General features: G+C 38.8%; 1 protein-coding gene across 3 annotated transcripts in view; it reads right to left on the reverse strand.

Annotated features, from left to right (window-relative positions):
• The window catches only part of FAM171A1 (family with sequence similarity 171 member A1), a 104,187-nt gene that overhangs the window by 18,188 nt on the left and 62,736 nt on the right, over positions 1-23,263 (reverse strand). Inside the window, exons 2-5 of one of the 3 annotated variants that reach the window (XM_089533303.1) lie at positions 21,412-21,639; positions 13,526-13,618; positions 5,549-5,707; positions 4,457-4,594 (exon numbers count right to left, since the gene is read on the reverse strand). In XM_089533303.1, coding sequence (XP_089389429.1) covers positions 4,457-4,594; positions 5,549-5,707; positions 13,526-13,618; positions 21,412-21,639 — 618 coding nt within the window. Of the gene's footprint in view, positions 1-4,456; positions 4,634-5,548; positions 5,708-13,525; positions 13,619-21,411; positions 21,640-23,263 lie in introns of all 3 variants that reach the window. The other 2 variants (XM_089533302.1, XM_089533304.1) reach the window with 2 other exon arrangements.

Raw genomic sequence — 23,263 nt, forward strand, 5'->3', positions numbered from 1 at the left:
CCTTTGTCCAAGACCTTGGAGGGCTGTTGCCAGGCAGGACGGACAATAACAAGCTAGAGAGACAAACTGTCTGACCTGGTATAAAGCCTCTTCCTTTGTTCTTATGACTGATAGAAACAAACCATGCCAAAAAAACTACTGGACCTTTCTTTCCTAAATACTCCACATAATGACAACAGATTTGAACAAATTTGTTGCAGTAGAAGGAAGTTATATAAAGGCTGCTAACCAATGTTCCCTTGAGGACTCTAAAAACTCAATTCTATCTTACATTGGCATAATTTGTATGTAGGGTGAGGCATAAAGAGCAATCCAGGAATAGTCCATTGTTTCAGCTGTTTGCATATAATCCAAAAGAAACACTGACAAAGCGGTTTGAGCAGGAAGAGGAAAGGCAGAAGGCCAGAGATGAATTTTTGTGAAACATCAGAAATGACTTAAAAACATGACCACTGGCTTATGGATTTCAGAGTTGTAGGACATTCAACAAGTTGGTACATCAGTACCATAGGTTGATGGATGGATACTTTTTAGCTCCCTTCAAATGGCAGGATGATTGTTGTGATTGTTTGCCTTCAGGGCCATGATCCTACCATGTTTTGTTTTGCAATATTTGTTCAGAGGGTTTTGCTTTTGCTGTCTTCTGAGGCTGACTGAATGTGACTTGGTCAAGGCCACCCAGTAGGTTTCTGTGACTGAGCTGGGATTTGAACACTGGTCTCCAGAGTCATAATCCAAGGCTCTAACCACAACACCATGCTAACTCTTTGCTGGATGGACACTTTTTCAGCTCCCTGGGATAGACCATTAATAATAATAATAATAATAATAATAATAATAATAATAATAATTTTATTTATACCCCGCCTTTCCATAAATATGATCAAGGCGGCTTACAAAAGATTAAAAACATCACAGTACAAAGTTAAAAACATCCCTACAAAGGCACAATAAGACATGGAGTATATCTTCATCTCAGGAATACATTTAGAAATGTCTCCAGGGCATCATTAAGTTGTTTAATTTTATTAATTATGCAAAGGGGCCATTCCTTTAATGTACTATGCTTTATATCCAAGGCAGTAAGTTTTCTTTGCAAGACATCATTATTGTTTGCAAATATAGGGAATAAAAAGATAATGGAAAAGTAAAATCATCATCACAGTTTCTCTTTTTCTTTTAACATATCAGTAGGGAGGGAGTGAAACATAGCTCAGAGGTAAGAGGAATTGTCTGCATGAACAAGGTCTCAATCCTTGGTTATCTTATGGTGAGATTAGAAAAAAATTTTTTTGCCTGAAACCATGAAACTAGCAATACTTGACTGGATAGACCCATGGTTTATCCGGTATGAGGTAGCATTATGTGCTCCTAAGGACATTCAGTTGGTCTTTCACATTTGCGGTTTGACTTTTGCAGCTTTGATTATTTGTGGAATAATATGTTCTCTCTAGGAGTCTCTAGGTCCTCCAGCGCAACTCTGCCAGAAGTTGATTATAGAGTTGTGCTGCAGAACCTAGAAATTCCTAGAGGAAACACATCTCTAGGTGTGAAGTTGAGGGCTTTCATGGCCGGCATCCATAGTTTTTTGTGGGTTTTTCAGGCTATGTGGCCATGTTCTAGAAGATTTTCTTCCTGGCGTTTAGTCAGCATTCAGATGCCAGCCACAGATGCTGGCTAAACGTCAGGAAGAAAATCTTCTAGAACTTGGCCACATAGCCCTAAAAACCCACAAAAAACTACTTCTCTTGGCATTTGTAGGTCCTCCAGTCTGATTCTATGATCAATTTCTGGTGAATGTTGACCATAGAGTTGCACTGGAGGACCTGGAGATTCCTAGACAGATGTTCTCTTAGGTAAAAAGAATAGTGTTTTTTGCTTGCGGTTTTTTTCACATTCACAGGAGTCCTTCACCCCTAACCCCAGTGAATGTGGAGGGACCACTGTATATGTGGGAATTGTGGTTTCCATGGACTGAGTTATGGCACATATCCCTTTTCAGACAAAGGAATCCCAGCATCTGTTGCACCAGCCACCCAGATGCATCAGCAAAAGAGCTTGGTAACATTTCTTTACACTTGGAAACAAGTCTATACTTCCCCTGTAACTTTTCAGGCAATGCCCAGTGTATTCTGAATGTGGCCTTAGGGGACAAACTAGCTCTCAGATTTTTTATAACACTGCTTCTTTTTGTTATTGTTGTTATTGTAAATATAAAGAGCCATTAGATTCTTTAGGCAGTGAATGGAGTTTCTTTCCAGTTTCCAGAAGCAATGGGAAATTCCCAAGCACAAACTAAAGCCCATGTCTAGCCCGGAAATGGCTGCATACATTAGCATGGTTTTTGCCTACAATAAATATCTGTCTACGCCTTCTAGATTCAGTTCTAAAGCTTTTAGAAAGCATGTGACAAGTAGATAAGCCTTTGGAAGAAAAGTTAATAGCATTTGCCTCCCTGTTTTAACTGCTGCTTTTTTTAGCCAGTACTTTTACATTTTTGCATTCAAGCATTAGGAGGTGCATGACTGACTTTCCAATAAAAACATTGTGAAGCAAGGGGAAAGTATAGTTCTTAAGTTCAAGTCAAAACAAGCTTCTTCTTCCTTAGTCATATGGGAAACTAAATCAATTTGGTTCACTACTCCAATTTTTTACATATGTACATTTAGGTTGCAGTCCTATATGAGAGCGTGGAAACATTATTTAGTTGGACTACAATTACTCAGGATTTTGGTCAGATTCTGGGAAACTGTGAGAATTTGCAGTTCAAAAATTGATGTTTCCAAGTGGTCCACACGCTTTATAAAAGGGGTGTGTAAGCTGCAGCAATAGGCCTGCCGGCAGCCCTCAGCCTAACCTCATATAGCCTTTGTCCTAATTTGCACACTTCTCTGGAAGTGTTCAGTGCAAGTCCCAGAGCAGTAAGTGGAGGGAACAGGGGATGACGGAAACACCAAGGGAAAAGGGGGTGGCCTCTCTCTTCTTTTTGGCTCTGGCTGTATGCAGTTGGCTTCAGTCCTATTCACTGCTGGTACAGTCGGCCTTTTGTACCCATGGATTCTTTATCCACAGATTCAAGCATCCACAGCTTGCAAATATTAAAAAAAAAATTGCCATTTTATAAAAATTGTATTTTATGGGACCTGAGCATCCATGGATTCAGGTATCCACAGGGGGCCCTGGTACCAAACTCCAGTGGATACCAAGGGCCTGCTGTACTCAGCTCTGGAAGATTACCCCTAAGAAAATCTAGTCCTCAAAAGAGATTGTCCAACCTTGTTTTTACAAGAAGGAAAACATGTTACACTAGAAAAAAGTGGGCTCCCTGCTCCCAAATTTATGTCAATATGGTAGAATTTGGAGTAGTCATTCTTCATGTACTGAAACAGAGGCAATTCCTTCGCTTCATCTTACCAACCGAGTGACATTTACAGCAGCATATGTATTTGTGCGTATGTGTGTTTTAAAGAAAATCCTCAGCTAGGAGCTATGTAAAGTAAATAATCTGAAAGAGAGAGAAATGCAAGTGGCTGACTGCTGTGACTAGCCTAATCAACTTCAGAAAATTATTCTCGTCTCAGTTTTAAAACAGGATACAGGAAGGGTAAAAGGTGGCCTGCTTCTTGCAGGAAATCACAAGTATGAATCAGTCTTCTGAAACTCTTCTCACAGAAGCAAAAACAATATTCATGGATCATAAGAAATAAATAAATAAATAAGTGGGAGTTTGATTTAATGGAGGTTGCGTTAGGAAATTAAAAGACTTCAGCATCCCAGTGGGAAACAATGATCTAAAATGCTGGGAGTTACAGTTCAACAACATCTCAAGGGCTGCAAGATTCGCAGCCTGGTCTAAATCCAACAGTTAATTCTAAATACAGACGAACTGAAGCCAAAATTAATGTAAATTTCACTTATTCAGGGGGATGCCCTAGCTGAGACTAGCACTTGAATTTAGAGAAACAATTATATTGGCATTCTAAAATACTGCATTCCAATAATTTATATATGTTATATTTCCAGTATGATTTTACAATATAAGCCTCAACTCAAATATTTATTTATCTTTTTTTGGGGGGGGGGGGGAGGGCTTTGTGAAGTGAGATCTCTCATTCATAGAGTTGCAACAAGTTGAAGTCAACTTGACAGGAAATAACAAACACAAATATACCAGATACTAGAAAACTAGGCTCTGGATAAAAGCAATGGCTGATTTAGGATCAGGTTTGGCTTTATAAAACCCAGGTGACGGACCAGTAGACCTTCTAAAACTTGCACCCAACTGCAAAATGAGAATGGTAGGAGACAATAGCCCTCTTCAAAAAAGCCACTACGAATCATTCTGGAAACATTATGAATAATCAGCTCTGACCACTCCCCAGCTGCCATTACAATCAAATGTTATGAATGCATCCATTACTTACATATCTGGGATCAAAAACCAGAGATCACTTACCAAACTTTTGGTCAAACCTCCAAGCAGGCACATGAGTACTATGCTTCAAGTTGCTGGTTGTTGGGAGAGGCACTGTGACATAGATGGGCCCATTCACTGGCACTGGACTCCCATCGCTTCTGAGTAAGTGAACACTAACTGCAGTGACAGGAGTAAGATCATACCTAGTGTTATTTCCTGTAAGCAAATGAACAACATTGTGAAAATGCATAAAATACAAAGCCCAAAGTAAGTCAAAACAGAAACATATCACACAAAGAACTACTGTATTTATTTTAAATATATCTTCCTGCTAGGAAAAGTCAACATGGACTTGCCAGCATTTTGCAAATTCACAAAAAAATGTGTAATTCACTTACAGTTAATCTCTAGTAAAAAAAAATATCCAAACTACTAGCCAATATGGTTTTAACTTCCTTATTTTAAGCTGCCTAGACCATGGGTATCTCAAGGTGAAATTATTACTGACCATGCAGTGCCTTGCAATCACTTCCTGAGGGTTTAGCCCATAGCTGGGTAACATGTGCCTGCTTAATGTTGGATTGCAATACACATCTGCTTTAGCCAATAGTAAGGGATGAGGTAGTCTAGTAACATCTGGAGGGTCAAATGTTCCTAAGCCCTAGTTGTTGCTGGTAATAAAGAAAGAAGTATGCAAGAGGAGGAGAAGCAAACAGGCCATTATTCTGGCCTTAGGGGATATACTAGCTCTCAGATTTGATAAGACTGTTTCTTTTCAATATTGTGGTTATGATGCTGGCTAGCAAACCTCAATACCTTAAGTAAAAAATTAAATAAAGAACCTAATGGTTCTTTAGGTAATGGATGGAGTTTCTTTTAATGTTTTTATGTGTTGATAATGGAACATGGAATTAAAAAAAGACCTGGAGAATTTCCTCCAATTGTTCATTGGGAAAAGTGTTTTTAAATAAGGAAGATATCTTCAGATACACAGAGATATTTTTCTAACAATATTTAAGCCAAAAAGGAGAAAAAAAGAAGCTGTCTTTGGATACATTAAATGGTATTCCAAGCAAACATGCTCATAAAACTTAACACATACTTTAAGAATCACTAGGTTAAAACGTTTACCAGTTCCATTGCCATCATATCCTTGCAAATAAGGGAAACTATCCACCTCCCACAGTGAACTAGCTGAAGTAAGAAATGCTGTGAGGTCGCTAAAGCTGGTGTTCTCTGGCAGTTTCAGGGCTCTCCTTTGAAAATGAACTTTGGGTTGAATCCGTGCACCTAGAAATAAGCAGACAGACACCTGAGGAAGTAAGCACAAGATGCCCTTTCTATATGAAGCAAATGTTTTATAGATGCACTTATAACCTTGGCAGCAAAGCATTTTCTCCACCAGATTTCATTTATGAAATTTGCAAGAGATGGCCAATACTAAACTCTTGCCTAATTTATTGGATTCCCATTAAAGCACACAGACACAAAACACCCACTTTCAGTAACAATTACAGTGCCACCTTGTACTGTACGTCCTGATGAGTTGTTCATCAACTGTATGTAGGGCTCCACCCACAGTTAGGCAACAAAGCAAGCAGGGTTATGGAGTTGGAAGCAATTCTGGGTCAAATCAGAGCCAGTACAAATGCATCCTCTGACTCCAGCTTCGAGATAAAACTTACAATATTATAACAATTTATGGTATATACAGGTTGAGTATACCTTATCTGAAATTCATGGGACCAGAAATATTTTGGATTTTTTTGGATTTTGGATTTGCATATAAAGAGATATCATGGAGATGGGACCCAAGTCTAAACACAAAACTGATTTATGTTTCATATACACCTTATATACATAGCCTGAAGGTAATTTTATACGGAATATTTTAAATACTTTTATGCATGAAACAAAGTTTGTGTACACTGAACCATCAGAAAGCAAAGGTGTCACAATCTCAGCCACCAGTGCTGACAATTTTTGATTCTGGAGTATTTTGGATTTCTGAATAAAGGATAATCAACCTGTATATAACCTTATACTCAATCAAATATATTTTATGTTCTGTCTATCTAAGTAGCCTGATGATTCAGACAGTGGTGATGAAATGTCTTGTGTTACCATTTTACTACATTTTTATTAAATGTGTTACTATTACATTTTGCTACTACAGTAAGTTTGGTATTACTAATTAATATGCATTTGCCATTTATGAAGGAGTCAGAGTTGAACAGTAGAAAAATAAAGAAGTTGGAGTAAGAACTGGAGCTGAAGGTTTGACATACTAACTTCACAGCCCTGAAAGCAAGCAATGAGTTATGCAGACTGTAATGGTAATTTGCACTGTGAAGTGTGTACTGTTTAATTTCATCTTAAGCACATCATCACCTTTTTTTTCCTCCAAATGAACTATTACAGGATGTAGAGAGGCTCAAAGAACAAGTCCTACAAGGAAAAGTCAAAATTTCTAGCATAAGGTTTCACTTCATCAAATGCAATTTTAGTCCATGCAAGCATGTAGTCTAGAAAATTCTTTTTTCCAGTTAGTCTTAAGGTGCTTCTGGATTCCTTCATATCTCTTTATGGATTCCTTTATAGCAACAGCAATAGAACTTTACATTTCTATAGCACTTCATAGTGAACTAAGCTCTCTCTAAGCAGTTTAGTATTTGTAAGCTAGATACTCATTTTATGCCCAGCCTATGAAAAGATGGAAGCCTGAGTCAACCTGGAGCCCTGCAGAATCAAAATCACAATGTTGTGGCTTTTATGATCAAGAAAATTTGTTTTCTGAGCTGCAGAAATGAAAAAATTGAACGAGGATTTACATTAAGTATTAGAAATAATTTCCTGTTTGACAGTGGAACACATTGCCTGAGCAGGTGGTGGACATTCCTTCGTTAGAATTTTTAAAGCAAAGGCTGGACAGCTAACTATAAGGATGCAATAATAATGGATTTCTTGCATCAGCAAAGGATTAGAGACCTCAAAGTTCCCTTTCAACTCAGTCATCTCCAGCAAAAATGTGTTGATCTGAGGTTTCCAACCTCTCTTCATTTGGAAAACTCCATTTACCACTGATGTTATTCACGTATTTTATGTGACCTATTGCTGTGCATGGCAGAATCACATTACTTAATATTCTCTTCTAACAATTAAAATAAGGTTTCATTTTGTTTACAAAAATTACAATTCAGCACATATAAATCTTAAACATCAGCACTTGATTGTACATATTAAGTGATGATACAGGGCAAAGCAAAGCAGTATTAGTTCTCCAGGTCTATCCTTCCTTTGCTTCCACTCTAGGATATACCATTGAAAGAAACTGTTGCAAGGACAACCAAGCCCTCTTATGCCTAGGGTGACTAGCTGCAAAGGAGGCATTGCAAAATGTAGGACATTCAAGAAAAAAATGTAGGATGTTTGTAAAATAAAATGGATGTTTGGTCACCTGACATGCTGGCTGCCTTGGTGAAGTCCAACCTCCCGAGGAAATACCAATCTGGGAAAAATCACTGCCTCATTGGCCCTGGCCATCTCTTCTTGGAGACAGTTTCTGAGGGTGTATCCACACTGCACAGTTATAGCAGCCAAAGACCACTGTAACTGCCATCAAACCATCTGACAGAATCTTGTGATATGTAATTTGATGAGGTGCTTGTAATTCACTACTACCCACACCCCTGAACTTCAGCATTAGAACATTCTGTCAGAAAACTCTAAAATCTTAGGACTCCAGAGGATGGAATCATGGCAGCCAAAATGGTACCAACTGTGTGGTGTGGCTACACCCTGAAAAAGATCATGTTTAGTGGAACAATATAACCTATCTCTGGCTTCTGAATGGTTCTTGTATCCAAATCAGCAATAGACTTTAATTTCTTGTTCCCTTCCTAGTGAAAGAGAGCCACAGCTTCAGAAAACCTAAATGTGAGCTTAGAGAAGTTACCTTGCTGGACTGCATCTCCCAGAATATCCAAGCAAGCACAGTCAGAGGCTAAGCTGGCTGAAGGATTCTGGGAGCTGAATCCAAATAAGTAACTTTTCCAAGCTCTAGCCAAGATTCATCTGCCTCAGATTTATATGACATGTAATCTCAGTGAAGAAACCACAGCCTGAATGCTGTGGTGTGACTGGGCTCCTGTTTGTATATAAGAATTTTCACTGGGTCATTTGTCTAGAGAGCAGTGACTACTCCCAACTGGCATGCTTCAAGGCAAGAGCAACCTGGATTGATTTGTGCTGTGTGGATTCAAACAATCAGCCTGTCCTATCATGCACAACAAAATCCTCAACAGAAGATCTTCTAGAGGGACAAATCACTCCAACTATTTATGCTTTCACTGAGTACTCGACCAACGATTCACTTTTGTTCAAAATCACTGGACGGTATTGGACGGTTGTTAGTCTTGGCAAGATCAGAGAGGGCTTCCTGTAGTATTTATCATGGTAGGTCCCATTGGGTATCTACTTATGAAGCCAAAAGCATTTTTTCCACAAATTCATACCTTTAACAAAGCCTTGCTGCAAACAAGGCAAAGCTCCATCTGCAAGCTTTTCCATAACATGCAAATGAAGATTTAAAACATCTGTTACTGTATTCCCCAAAGCTCCTTTTTCAATATATGTCGTACACTTTTAAAAGAAGCTTTCTGATCAAGGCTAACTCCTTATTGGAAATTACAGAATGTAATTCTAGGATGGCCAATTTATACTTTTTAAAGCTGTTCATTCAAATAAATAGTTGAGCTTATGTAACCTCTAACAAGCTCATAAAAGTACAGCACTTCACCTGCTATAGAATCAGGACTTAATACAGGTGGAGTACCTCTTATCCAAAATGCTTGGGACCAGAACCGTTTCATATTTTGGATTTTTGAATGCCTGTATTTTCATATACGTAAATAGTTTGTATTTGTGTGTGTGTCTCTGTGTGTGTGTGTGTGTGTGTGTGTATGTATGTATGTGTATATATATATATATATATATATATAAAAATTATTAACCTTTATTTATAAACGCTGTAAATTTACACAGTGCTGTACATACAATCTTTTTAATTAGACGCATTTGCATATACATAATACACAATACACAACACAGGTAGCCTAGTACATACTATATTTGTGAGGCTGTTGGAGAGAGACATGAGGCTGGAGAGAGATGCAAGACTGGAGAGAGATGTGGCTGGAAAGAGCCAGAGGATCTGTGAAATGTCAAGAATCCAGGTGCAGTGATCAGCGTAAATCCATGCCTCCTGCCATTTCACAGATCCTCATATGTATAAATGCATCTCCAGCCTTGCATCTTTTTCATTTGCTACTTGTGCTGTATATTGAGAGAGACTGATTACCTTCAGGTTAATGGTACTGCCATAGGCACATGCATGGCACCATAATACGGCAACAACTTTATAGCTGACCTGGAATAATGCTTCCTTAACTCCTGTTTCCGGAAACCCCTCCTCTACTTGATGTCTTCTGATGACATCTTCATCATTTTGGCTCATAGAGATGACTTACCCAAGCAATTCCACCAGAATTTCAACAGCTTCCACCCTCCCATCAATCTCAGCCTGAAGCTATACAAAGAACAAGTTCACTTTCTGAACACCACCCTACAGCTGCACAACAAACACCACCACATTATACAGCATTATTATACAGCACAATGGCTTCTAAAGACAGTGAAAGTGAAAACTGCTAACCAGATGGTAGTCTTTTAGGCCAACTAGGTGCTGACCCATTTACACCATTTTAAATGTTATTGCCATGAACTGGGTCTGGCAAGAAACTGATAATCAGCATACACATCAAAGTTCAGTTTGGATAAAACTGTGTTTACTATATATACTTGCCTATAAATCAACCTCATGTATGTCGAGGGCAGGTTTTGAGGGCAAAATTATGGATTTTGCCATGACCAGTGGATAAACGTGGAGGCTCCTTCATGTGTGTATGTCAGCGTGCAGCAAGAGGGACTCTTAAACAAACAGCAATATCAATCTGTTACCCAGGACTCTTTCTGCTTGGCTTAAAAGAGAAAGAAACTGCTCTCTTGACTGCATGGAGAAATCTGAAACAGCTGCTATCACATTACGATACTGACCTGTAAATAAGTCAAGCTGGGATTTCAGGGGTCAATTTCTGGGCATACATTTTTTGACTTATAGATGAGTATATACAGTATTTGCCAGTGGAAGGTGGTTAGAAAATAGGTAGATAGGCCTAACATAAAGTGACCATGGTGCTCCAAAGTGTACCTGCAGCTTCAACACACACAAAAACAGCTTCGTACAAAAATATCAGGAAACCCTTTGGGTTGAGGACTCCCTACCACATGAAATAGTTTGGCTTAGCATGACAATGCTATAGCTTACAAACTGCTGCTCTTCAATATGTAACTGGAAGCAGTCTTCTAGAAGAAGCCAGCTGACCCAGTTCCCAAAATCTCTTTTGACTGGGGATATAGTGGATTCATTTCCGGGGGAAACTATCTTCTAAAACAAGCTATGATTTCTTTTAAACATAACTCGATTTTAGTTTAGAGCCAAATATTTGGATCCAACTGATCTGCCTGCAGTCTCAAGTCATTTTTCATTTGTGAGACTGTATTGGAATAAACACTGGAAGTACCTAAACTAAAAAATGAGTAATAGTTTCCTACATGGTTGCACTTCTGGTCAATCCCTAAAACACGCCTGCAAATATAAGTTTGCAAAACTGAGCCAAGCTAACACTTCACGTTTAAAGCAAATGACAACAACATATTGAAATAATCACATCAGCCCTCTGAAACAAAATGTGAGTGCAAACAGCTAAATCAACATATCTGTCCAACAGAAAGGGATCTCTTTTTAGCTTGTTTCCAACGCTAAATTGAAAGCAGTACTCTTACAAACAAACTATAGTAACTACCCAGGAGTCCTCATATCTCCCCAGCATTGATGCTGGCTGTATGGCAGCACCAGCTGTGCTCAAATGATCAGAGGAAACTCTGACTGTGCTGCTTTGCATGTATGGGTGGGTATGAACAGCAATCACAAAAGCAGCAGAAAAATGTAGAAGAGCACGGCTTAAGACAATTAATTGTTGTTGTTTGTTGTTATGTGCCTTCAAGTGTTTCTGCCTTATGACGATCCTAAAGCTATTACAGGATTTTCTCTGCATGATTTGTATGGAGGGGATTGTCTTTGCTTTCCTCTGTGGCTGAGATAGTGTGACTTGTCCAAGGTCACCCAGTGGGTTTCCATGGCTGAGTGGAGATTCGAACCTTCATCTCCAGGATCTTAGTCCAATGCTCAAACCATGCTGGCTCCAGACCATTCATTACCATCTCTTTAAATTCTCAGCTACTGATAGACAATTCATGTTGTTTTGAAGCACAGGTACAATTTGGACTCCTTTGATACATAATGTCTTGTCTCTAGGTGTAGACAGTGGCTTTAGGCTATAACAACATTACAATCGTAACATTGATTTAACTATTATGGCTTTCTACCCCCAAGGAAGTAAGACAACTTTCTTAAGAAGGGGTTCTCTGTACAAATCAGCACTCTGCACAAATGACAACTGTATGTTAAGACAAATGTGACAGATACCATGTGGAATGATTGACTAAAACTCTCATCAGTCCTAGCCAACATTGTTAAAAATGATTAGCCAAACCCTCATAGCTCTTCCTGTCCTCCAGTACTTGTCTCACTCTAACTATATGACTTGGCCCTGTTAAGATTACTGCAGTTAAGGACAGCATGTAGAATCAGTGGAAGCTACCTTTGAGACCATGTGCTTTATTCTTCTGTGAAGTACAGGAATCTCACAAGTTCAGCATCCTTGATGGCCTTGATGCTTAAATACCTTAAGTGAAGAAAACCCCTTTGGAGGCAATCCGTTCCACTATCAAACTAACCTTACTCTTAGGAAATTTCTTCTAACATTTGTCAAAATTGGCTTCCTTCCAATTTTCCTCATTTGTCCTCATCCTGGCTTCTTCAACCCAGACCAAATGGGCTCGGTCTTGTGTGGGACAGCCTTTTAGATAGTTCAAGACAGCTCTAATATTTCACTTTAAACAGCTAACTTGCTGAAAAAAGTTACTTTTTTATACTAAAATCTAATATATCCCCGCTAGCCAAGAGTACACTAGGAAATGGTAGTCCAAAAATTAACTTTTCTAACCTCCGACTTTACCCTTCTGTTCTTTAGGTTAAACATAAGCAGCTCCTTCATAATTCATCCTTCATCAGCTCCTATGCATAATTTCTTCAACCATTCCTCATAGAACTGGACCTGATTCCTCTTCTCTGAATACACTCTAGCTTATGAATCTCCTTTTTCAAATTTTGCACTGGACACAAGCCACTCCAATTGTGGTCAGGCACAGATCAGAATGGAACATTGATGTTCCATGCCTGAGATAACTATGCCTGAGATGATAACTAAAGCCCTACTATGAGTTGGTCATAGGAACTGCATGCAGCCTGTGGAAGGTAGGGCAATAATCAAGCACTCTCTCACCCCTCTGTAGCCCTTTGCATCCTTCAAAATCTGCTCTAATGGCTCCTGTTAATGCTTCTGTTAATGCAGTGTGGGATTATATTAGCCTTTTAGCTGTTTATTGAACAACACTGGCTAACTTGAATGGCAAATAATCCATAAACAGCATGAGCAAATAATACATTTCTTAGGTTTGGACCACTGTAGTTCAAATGCCATCTTATGTAGTCAAGTAAATTAAACTGGAAAAAGTTAACCCAACTAATGGTGCCATGGACAAAGTGGTAAGTTTGGGAAAATGACATACCAAGTGAATTGGTACAATGGCCTAAATCCAGTTGTTAGTCCCTAACTACAGCTGACTCAACAAATTAATAGGAATCTTGATAAGTAAACACTTCTGGGAATTCCACAGATACAATGAATCCAATCTAGTTTGAACTAACCTTTGGATTTAGACTAATAACTGTATTTTCCTTGTCAAATAAAGATAAAAATGGAAATTCTTAAAAATCAGTTCCAAGCAATCATTTGTTGTGTGAAATGCGTAAAAATGATCACAACAACTCAAAGTAGGTCACTTTGCATCTGAACATATACATACCTTGAAATCCTGAGACTATTTGTACAACATCTTCATACACCATTAGAGTAGCTGAACGTTCAGGAAGAAGGCCAAGGCTCAGAGAAGAAAACACTGTAGAAGGAAAGTTGGTTAAGTGGGAAATGTGCTATTCTCAAGAAATAAGAAAAAACTGCCTCCTATACAAAAACTCCAAGTTTCCTAGCACAGATCTCCACTTAAGGTAATGCATGCTTTGTCCAACTAATGTATCTACCAATAATGTCACATACATTGGTTTCAATAGCTTGTATATGAAAGGGTCTGTACCAGTACAAGAAGAAAACAATCAACTTAAGGGATCAATAATGAAGAAACTCTAAAATAAAGATAGAATTGTTTTTGAAAATGACAAGTACTAACACCTCAGTGGGGAAAGTGATGCATGCCACCCTTGGACTGCACTTTTTCAACCACTGAAGCCCCCAACACTTTTTGGGAAAAGGTTGATGTGATTTCTGGGTGAAAGTTACATCTCAACTCCAAGAGCCAACCTGCACAATTCTCAGGTTTCAGAGAAGGAGAATCATAGAGCAATCTACATTTTTTGCTTCTCCCTTTTTAATAGTAGAAATGTGATTCACTTCATCTTTCAATCCCTTATTTTGTCCATTACAAGAGAAAGGGGGAAGGCAGGTTTCTCCTTATCTCCAGTTTCTACACATCACTTAAACTGGCATGAACTGACCAAAGTCAGTGCAACTATAACACAGCAAAACTAGGAATGATTACTTTTGGTGGCCACAACTACCAGAACCTGTCAGTCACCATTGCTAGAGACCTGCCTGCCTGGTTAGTCATAGAATTGTAGTCCAAAAAAGTAACTGCCATTATGGCACAATTTAATCCTAGTCCAGATTATCTAAAGGACCATATTCTCCCATATGAATTTGCCCATGTTTTGATTTTTTTTAAAAGGAGGCCCTTCTTTCTGTCCTACCAGCCTTTCCCCTTATGGAAACATGGAAATCCTGAGACTCTTTATACAATTTGTACACAGACTATTTGTGCAGAATCTTCTGCATTGCTCTTGAATTCTCTTTCCTGAGAAGCTAGATTCTCCTTCCATAGGCAGGAGAATAACTTTTTATTCCAGCAGGCTTTTGAGAATTGAATGTTTTAGGGAAATGGGATTTGTACAGTTTTCTGCAATTTTATTATTTTTAATGGTTTATGTTTTAACTGCTATAATCTGTCTTGATTCTTAAAATGTGAGAAAGATAGTATATAAATATACTGCTAGCCCATATTCTATACTATCTACTTAGATACCTATTCATAACTAAATATCGTCTCTTGGGCTGACTGCCGTAAACCTACTTTACCAGGCAGGAGCCACACTGAAAGATGGAGGGAGGTGCAGGAGGATGATATTTCCTTTCCTCTCCTGACAACAAGCAAGGCTGCGACAATCCGAAGAAAGACCCCATTGCCATTCCTTGTCACAGCTCAACTCGCTGATGGGGTGGTGTTGGAAGTGTGATCCATCTATGCCTTGACTGCCAGCCGAACAGACCTCCCTCTTTCTGGGTGGGTGTTATTGGTAAAGTAGGTTTGGGAAGGCATCCACTATTGTGGCAATAATACCATAACTGTGACTCCTTAGTGAATCTAGAGCAGCTAATGATCTGTAACTCTAAGCAACAAATCCATAGCTGCAATACAGAATACCAATCAATGACAACAACAACAACAAATAATCACTTTGTTCAGTATTTAATAATAATAATAATAAAGTTTTTATTTATATACCGCTTTTCTAAAAATCAAAGCGGTTTACAGCATATACATAAACAACAATAAAACCATAATAAAACCACAATTAAAACCACATTAAAACCCCATCTCATGCCAGCCCAACAATGCTGATGAGGGAGGGGAGCACATTGGGAGTCGGAGGTCAAGAGTCAGGGGTATGCCTGCTCGAAAAGGTGTGTTTTTAACCCCTTCTTAAATAGGTCCAGTGAGGTGGCCGAGCGGAGCTCATTGGGAAGCGAGTTCCAGAGGTTGGGGGCCGAGATGGAAAAGGCCCTTCTGGTGGTCGTAGCTAATCTGACCTCCGGAACTCTTAGCAATTGCTTCCTGGTTGATCTGAGTGTGCGGGACGGATTGTACGGAGAGAGGTGGTCCTCCAAGTACCCTGGGCCCAAGCCATTTAGGGCTTTATAGGTAATAACCAACACCTTGTATTGCGCCCGGAAGCGAATAGGCAGCCAGTGAAGGTCCTTAAGGACTGGTGTTATGTGGCTGGTCCTAGGTGTATTAGTGACCAGTCTTTCTTTTGGAAGGGCAAGGCTGCTGGTCAAGATTTTTCTGTTGGAAGACACAGAAATAGCCTAGACACTTTTGTTGTGTCAAGGTGGATGTACAAAGAGAAAACAGGAGGAAAACCATCTCCTATAAATAAAGCATGCTGTTGTCAATTTGGAAAAGGGCCAGCTATACTTAAGGATAGCTGTCAGCTTAGACCTAATTCAGTCGAGGTTCTCCTGCCCACCCAATATATATTGCTGGAAAATGAGCTCTCATTTGTTCACATAAAACTTTGCAACTGAAATATCCCTTGTTCACACATTGGTGTAATTTTCTGGAAGCAACACACAAAACTCAAATGCACAAGACGACTGAACCATTACAGATAAAATCTAGGAACCAGACAACCGAACAGACCTGTGATCTGAACTGCAAAGATTCTCATCAGTCCAGGTTTCTTCTCATCAGGATTTCTCAACACTCAAAAAACTTGTTTTTCAGCTATTTTTAAAAAATATTTTCAAATATTCTTTCCATCTCTAGATCTACCATTCATAGGGAGGCATCATCCGAATCAGAGTGGTGTATAGAATGGCCTAAATCCTACTGATAGTCTTCATTAGAGTAAACCAGCTAAATCAACTGGATTTACCTATGTGTCGACTCCACACAGCAATTGATTCAATGGGTCTACCCTACAAGGTAATAACTAATAGGATTAGCTATATGCTTAAGTATGTCTTAAACACAGGCAGTACTGCAACTCAAATTCAATGAACAAAAGTATACATTTCCTACAGTTTAGGGGAACAGCCTTCCAAATTTGGGGATACAGTTAATAGGATTTTTCATCACATTCTGCATCAAATTCAAAAATTTAGATTTGGGGTTGATTAAAAACACTTTTTTATTAGAGTTTTAAGACAAATGAAGGATCTGTGTGCTTATGTCACTGATTATGAATGCACTAAATTTTGTTATTTTTGAAAAGCTAGGTGTTCTCCCCCTAAAACTTCAAAACATTTTCTACAAAAGTGATAAATGTCTAGTAGCATTAAAAACTGTAGCCGATATCCCATCAGTGCTCATTTATACAAGCGTTTTCTCCTAGTACAGTTATAACATATTTAAATTTCCAGAATGCTCGGCTAAGCAGTAATGAATTCATACTATAAATCAAAATCTTCTCAAATTACAGCTGTTCCATCATAATAATTTTCTTCCTCATACGCAGCCCCAAACTAAAAGCGCTTATCAAGCATAATGTATTACAAGCAGAATGAATTATGGAAGAGGCAGTGCTGAAGGACAGAATTAGAATAATTCCTTCTTTTTTGCACCGAATTTTATTTGGAAAGAGGGGAAGCCAGCTAGAGAAGGAAATACAAAATTGCAGTGTCTTTCCCCTAAATGACTAAACCAAAAGAACACAGGCAACAGCTTGAGTTTTTCTGCATATTGATAATTTGACCCCCCCTTTTATGTCAGGTTTTCAGAAAATTGTATTTGTAAAAATTAATATATAATTATTAAAAGCTGTATTTTTAAGTTATCCATACAGAACATTTGACAAATAACAGCAAGTTATAAATAAAGCTACAATTATCCACAAACTTATCATAGGAGACTATCACATGGGGGAAAATCAGATATTCAAAAGGCATTTCCCTGGCAAAGTCGTATGATCGCGGCAAAGATTTTCAGACAATGTCGCAATCACAGAGGACTTATTCCAGGAAGAAATAGGAATGCTCCAGCAACTTCCCTGTGAATGGTTTGTTGCTTGAGCATGCCTGATTCCAGGGATAAATCCTCTTAGATTATCTGTGAAAATCTTCACAGCAATTGCGCAACTTTTCCGGGAGTATGCTTTTTACTCCTGGCTTCCCCACCCCCCATGTGATAATCTCCTAAAACTAAGTTTATATGGGATGTTTAGCAAGACACATGAACTGGATTAGTATATTAATGTGGGCATTAGTGAGTAGTCCCATACTGTATTTATTATCTTTCAAGATGGGTATAATATGCAACCTCAAACACTTTGCATATGAAGTCCAGACAGCAGCCGCCACATTGGAGGCAGTTCCCTGCAAAGAAGCATGACCAGAACATCTTGGCAATGATTGTGCTTAGTATAAAAAGTCCTAGCTTACAAATATAAATTTTATCCTGTTGTGTTTTTCTGAAAAACTACATGTATTTCATTTTGTGTAAGAAGTTCCACAGCTGATTTGAGGGTGTGTTTTTTTAATGAATGAATGCATTAAAATGGGATTTTTTATGATTCTGTCTTAAATTTTCATTTCCTTTGAAAAACAGCAACCTCTATGGATTCAAAATCTAGTGGGTTGAATTCAGACTAAATTAGGAAGTCACATCTGGACTCCATGACACAACTGAAGTCTGATAATGTGAATGGAACTGGTGTGACTAAATTTATCCTGGATCCAAGCAAGTGGGTTTATTTTGTTATACAGTAAACTGATTATTGCATCTATTGCTTCTACATCTGCATTTTCAGGTGTCCATAAGTATATAGCAGCAATTATTTCCAATTCAAACCACTAGTAATGAATGACCAGGTTGCTGACACACATAGCTTGCCATGAGTGAAGAAATATTTGACACTTTTAAGTCAGTGCTACAAAAGACATAGTGCTCCAGGGATGGTTTGACTGAAACTCCCATGGTTCTTCACCACTGACTATGGCACCTATGGCTGATGGTAGCTGCAGTCCAACAACACTTGGAGGGCTACATGGTTTAAGTGATAAAAGCTTTTGTTAGTAAAAGAATTAAGTTTCGGCAGCCCCTTCAGTAGAGGCACAAGCCAGGCAAACAAAACTCTTATTTGACTCAAAGGTCTCCCATTCCTTTCTGTTATCACCAGGATTCTTCAAGTTCACGGAGTAACTGTACTGAAAGATTATAGTTCTTGGCTGAGTTTCAGGTGCCTTATTTTTACCTTCAATTCCAAGTTGGCAGCCTGAACAAAAAGTTAGGTTTTTTTTTTTTTGCTGGGGGGAGGGGGATTAAAGCACAAATATATGTACACTGACATCTCTGAAATACTCTAAAATCCATGGTTTGGACTAATTTATTATTAATTCCAAAACACAATGAATGTTCACCAAAAATGATCACTCTCTTTCTTCTCTTTTATCCTCTTGTTTGGAAATATAGCAGAGGAACCAAGAGCAAATCAGGGAACAAAATAATGGCTCCCTCTCACTGAAAGTGATGGCAAAATGCCGAATGAACTCAATGGAGAATGCTCAAACAAGCATTTCTTTCAGAAACATGCACTCACTTCAAGTGCCTTCCCTTTCAAAATACTTGGATATGCCACAAAGACTAGTTCAGACTTCATTAACTTGTCAAAACCTCTCCAAATTTGGTTCCTTTATTTCAAAATAATCAATATTAAGAGCAAAACATGCACTGCAATTACTTCTTCATTAAAGAAATATGGTCCAAAGATGTAGGTGGGAGAGACAGAAGAAATAATCCTCCCTGTTGTGTGCTTTCAAGTCGTCTCCAATTTATGGCGATCCTAAGGTTAAACTATCATTGGGTCTTCTTGCCAAGTTTCTTCAGAGGGGGTTTGCCATTGTCATCCTTTGAGGTTGAGAGAGTGTGATTTGCCCAGGATCACCCAGTGTGTTTTTACATGTCCGAGCCAGAATTTGAAGCCTGGGCTCTACCAGGTGTCCAAACAATGGGCAGATTCTGTGCATGTCTAACTGAACACACTAAGAATCCCCTTTCAGACCTCCCTGCTCAATGCAGAATAGGCAGGGTTTGGGATGTGGGAGGTGATGCCAGCAAGGATGCCCTCATGCCCACCTAATGCTTCATCCCAGGTGTGGGCAAGCTATGGCCTTTGGCCTGATCTCATGTAGACCCTAACCAAATTTTTAAAATGCTATGCACTGTACATTGTACTGTTCTTTTAATATTGTGAGCTTCTATAGGGCCTAGATTTGGGGAAAGAGCGGGATATAAATAACAACAATAATAGAAATATGCAAGAGATCTGTTTGTGTCTTTGCAAGTGTGATCTGTCCCTTCACTAATACACCACTAGGTAAAGGCTCGAGAAAATTTACAGCGCTTTATAAAAAAATAAAGGTTAATGAAAGAAAAACATGCAAAAACAGAGAATGTGTGTGTGAGAGAGAGAAAGATGGCACACACACACACACACACACACACACACACACAGAGGTAGGGAGGTAGGGAGAATTAATTAATAAGAAGGAGCGGTGTTGGCTCATGTACTTCTGATTTTTGTGTCATGTCAATTTACATGCAATTGAAGCTGCATCCACACTGCAGAAATAATCCAGATTGACACGACTTTAACTGCCATGGCTCAATGTTATGGAACTGTAGTTTCTTTTGGAACCAGAGCTCTCAGAGAGAGAAGGCTAACTGTCTCAAAAATATCTGAAGAGGTAGACTGAAGTCTATGAAAGCTCATGCTGCCAACTTCTTCTTTCTTTCAGTTAGCCTTAAAGGTGCTACAAGATCTCTCTACATATTGTCTCAAAAATACTATAGTTCCTAGAATTCCATAGCATTGAGCCATCGCAATTAAAGCAAGGTCAGTCTGGATTATTTCTGCAATGAGGATGCAGCCTGAGATTGCCCTCAAATTGAAAAAAAAATGTTGCTCACCCTAGCTGTTTAACTCCCCTATCCTTTGTTTAATTTTCTATCAGGTGAGGTTCCTTTGAGCAACTATGGATACAGATGGGAGAATTATTTCATAAAAGAAAAGGGAAGGAAATGCTATATAGGGTTACTGCAGGGCCAGCCATGTAGCCAACAAAAAAACTGAGCCAGCAAAGAAAGAAAGGTCAGCTTCCTTCATCTCTTCATGGCTCAATGAATGGAAGCCCCTCAGGAGGAAGAGTGGAAGAGCCTGAACAGTGTTAAAAAAGAGTTATAGTGAAGATTCAGGAAATGCTGGGAAGGGAATTAGACAAACAGTCCTTAATTTGCAACTCTGCAAACCAGGAAAATGCTTTAAAGACGTGTGAGGCCACATGTTGATCTAGAAGTCTCAACCTTTGACCCATAAGACTGTTTTATGGAGACTTGGGCTGCATCTGCACTGCACAAGTAACCCAGTTTGACATCCCTAACTGAAATGGCTCAATGCTATGGAATTCTGGGAATTATAGTTTGTTGCGGTACGAGGGCTGACAGGAAATGCTAAATATCTCACAAAACTACAATTCCAAGAATCCCAAAGCATTGAGCCATGGTAGTTAAAATGGTGTTAAACTGGATTATTTCTGCAGTGCAGATCCAGCCTTAGCTATAGCTAATTTCTCTTGAAAAAACAGCACTCCTCACATGCTCCAGGGCAGTTTTTCTATTACAGATTTATGTATGGTAAGACAAAATGCTGGCAATAGGAAAAACCTTATGAAAACATGCTCAGATTAGGACCTGGGTATAGAGAAAGATCTTATTCTTATATTCTACATCAGGTTACAACCACAAGAATTACAGTCTGTTTGTAAAACTGAAAACAGTTTTGCATCACCCCGTCCCCTTTAGAAGTGAAATCTTACCTCAGAACAAAAATAAAGATCTCTTACCAGGCAATCTTATAGGTTTCCACGGTGCAGAATTTGGCACATACGCATGCTTAGTGGCAGTAACGATCAGTTGACTGCCCAGCTTATACTGAAACTTGATGAAGGCAGTGCCATCTGCCCCTGAGGTTCCAGAAGCAATGGGGATCTGGTTGGTAAAAATCTCAATAAAGGCTTCGGTGACTGGCTGATGTGTGCTGGCATCACTGACATGGACCTTCAGAGTGACTTCTGCAACAACAACAAAAACCACACATCCCGGTTAAGCTTTATCACCACATGTTTGAACACAACAATTGTATTGAAGAGAAGGGACCAGAAATAACTCGATAAGTGCAGTTCAACCATCTCTCAAATTTGCATGTGCAATGACCATTATACAAAGCTGGTGAAAGATACTGTGTGGGTTTTTTTTTTTTTTGGGGGGGGGGGTTGAACTACAACCCCTAGAAATCCCTCCCGCATCACGGCAGAGGCCAGTGGCCCCACCGGATAGGATATTCTGGGAGTCATATCCAATTATATGGACACCAAATTCTTAAAATATTAAAAAGCAAATGAACAAACACATCAAAAAACTCTTCCAGGCAAGGTGGGAAAAACACTAGTTGATACAGACAAAGGAATATTGCTTTTGGTGTACACTATATTTTATTTATAACAGGCCCATCCTATCCCAATTGCTATATAAAGAGTTTAGTCTGCAAAAAGAACTGCCATAAGAAAAATACTGGGAACAAGACTATTTAAGCATTCTCCTTTATGCTTTCCCAATGTCTTTCTGGATTGCAATCATGGTTAACAAAGCATTTGTTAAGCATTAAGTAGATAGTTTAGTTTTAAATACAGGTATATTGCCACTTTTTTAAAAAAAAAAATGTGTTGTCTTCAAGTTACTTCCAATTTAGACAAAACTAAGGCAAACTTTATAGTGTATTCTGGGCCAAATTTGTTCTGAGGAAGTTTGCCGCCCAACCTTGAGCCTTGATGAGAGCAAGAAATTAACAACAACAACACTCATTTTATTAATTTTAATAAATAATAATAATATTTATTATTATTATTCCTCTGAGACTGAGAGCATGTCACTTGCCCAAGTCTTATCTTAGACCAGTTTTCCTAGCACTGGGAGCTGCAGGACAGCACATTTGAGGACAATGGGTTGAATGAGATTGTTCTAAAGAAGCTATCTAAAGCTTTAGTCAGGAGCTAAATAGGTATTTCTGTTTGAAGTTCCTGAAACTTTAAGAATCCCTTATGCAACCAAGTCCTTGCTAAAAACACATCAACGCTATTTAATAAATCTGTCATGTTCTAAAATTCACTCAGAGAACAAGTACTTGCTGTCCAGATTTTTCTGACTCCTACACATGCTTCATTCTCCATTACCACCATAGCAACAGCATATGATTAAAACAGCAGACATTCACCCTCCTTGGATTCTGTGCTGTAAAAAAATAATCCCACTACTTCATGAAATCAATGCAATTTTCCATCCAACATCTTTATTTATTTAATTTATATCCTGCCTTTCTGTCAAAAAAGACAACCAAGTCAGCTAAAATTAAATGTAGATTAAAACCAAACATTTGACTTAAAAATAATATGAAAACGTAAATTAAAATGTAATGAAAAGTACAACAAAACACAGTAGCCAACACCCACCCAATTATGCTCCTTTCAAGAGCAGACTAGGAGTTGGTCTACACCAGCCAGAATACTCTGGGCAGCTCATGGAATATCCTGGTCCCAGACAGGGATGTAGCCAAGGGGGGTTTCTTGGGGTCCAGACCCCCCTTCCATTAGAAAAATGAATGGTGTGTGCTGCTGCGCTGCCGCACTCAAGCCCCATTAT

The sequence above is a fragment of the Sceloporus occidentalis genome, unplaced genomic scaffold, assembly GCF_023333645.1.
Source record: "Sceloporus occidentalis isolate IW3139 unplaced genomic scaffold, rSceOcc1.0.p SCAF_7, whole genome shotgun sequence".
Classification (NCBI taxonomy): Eukaryota; Metazoa; Chordata; class Lepidosauria; order Squamata; family Phrynosomatidae; genus Sceloporus; species Sceloporus occidentalis.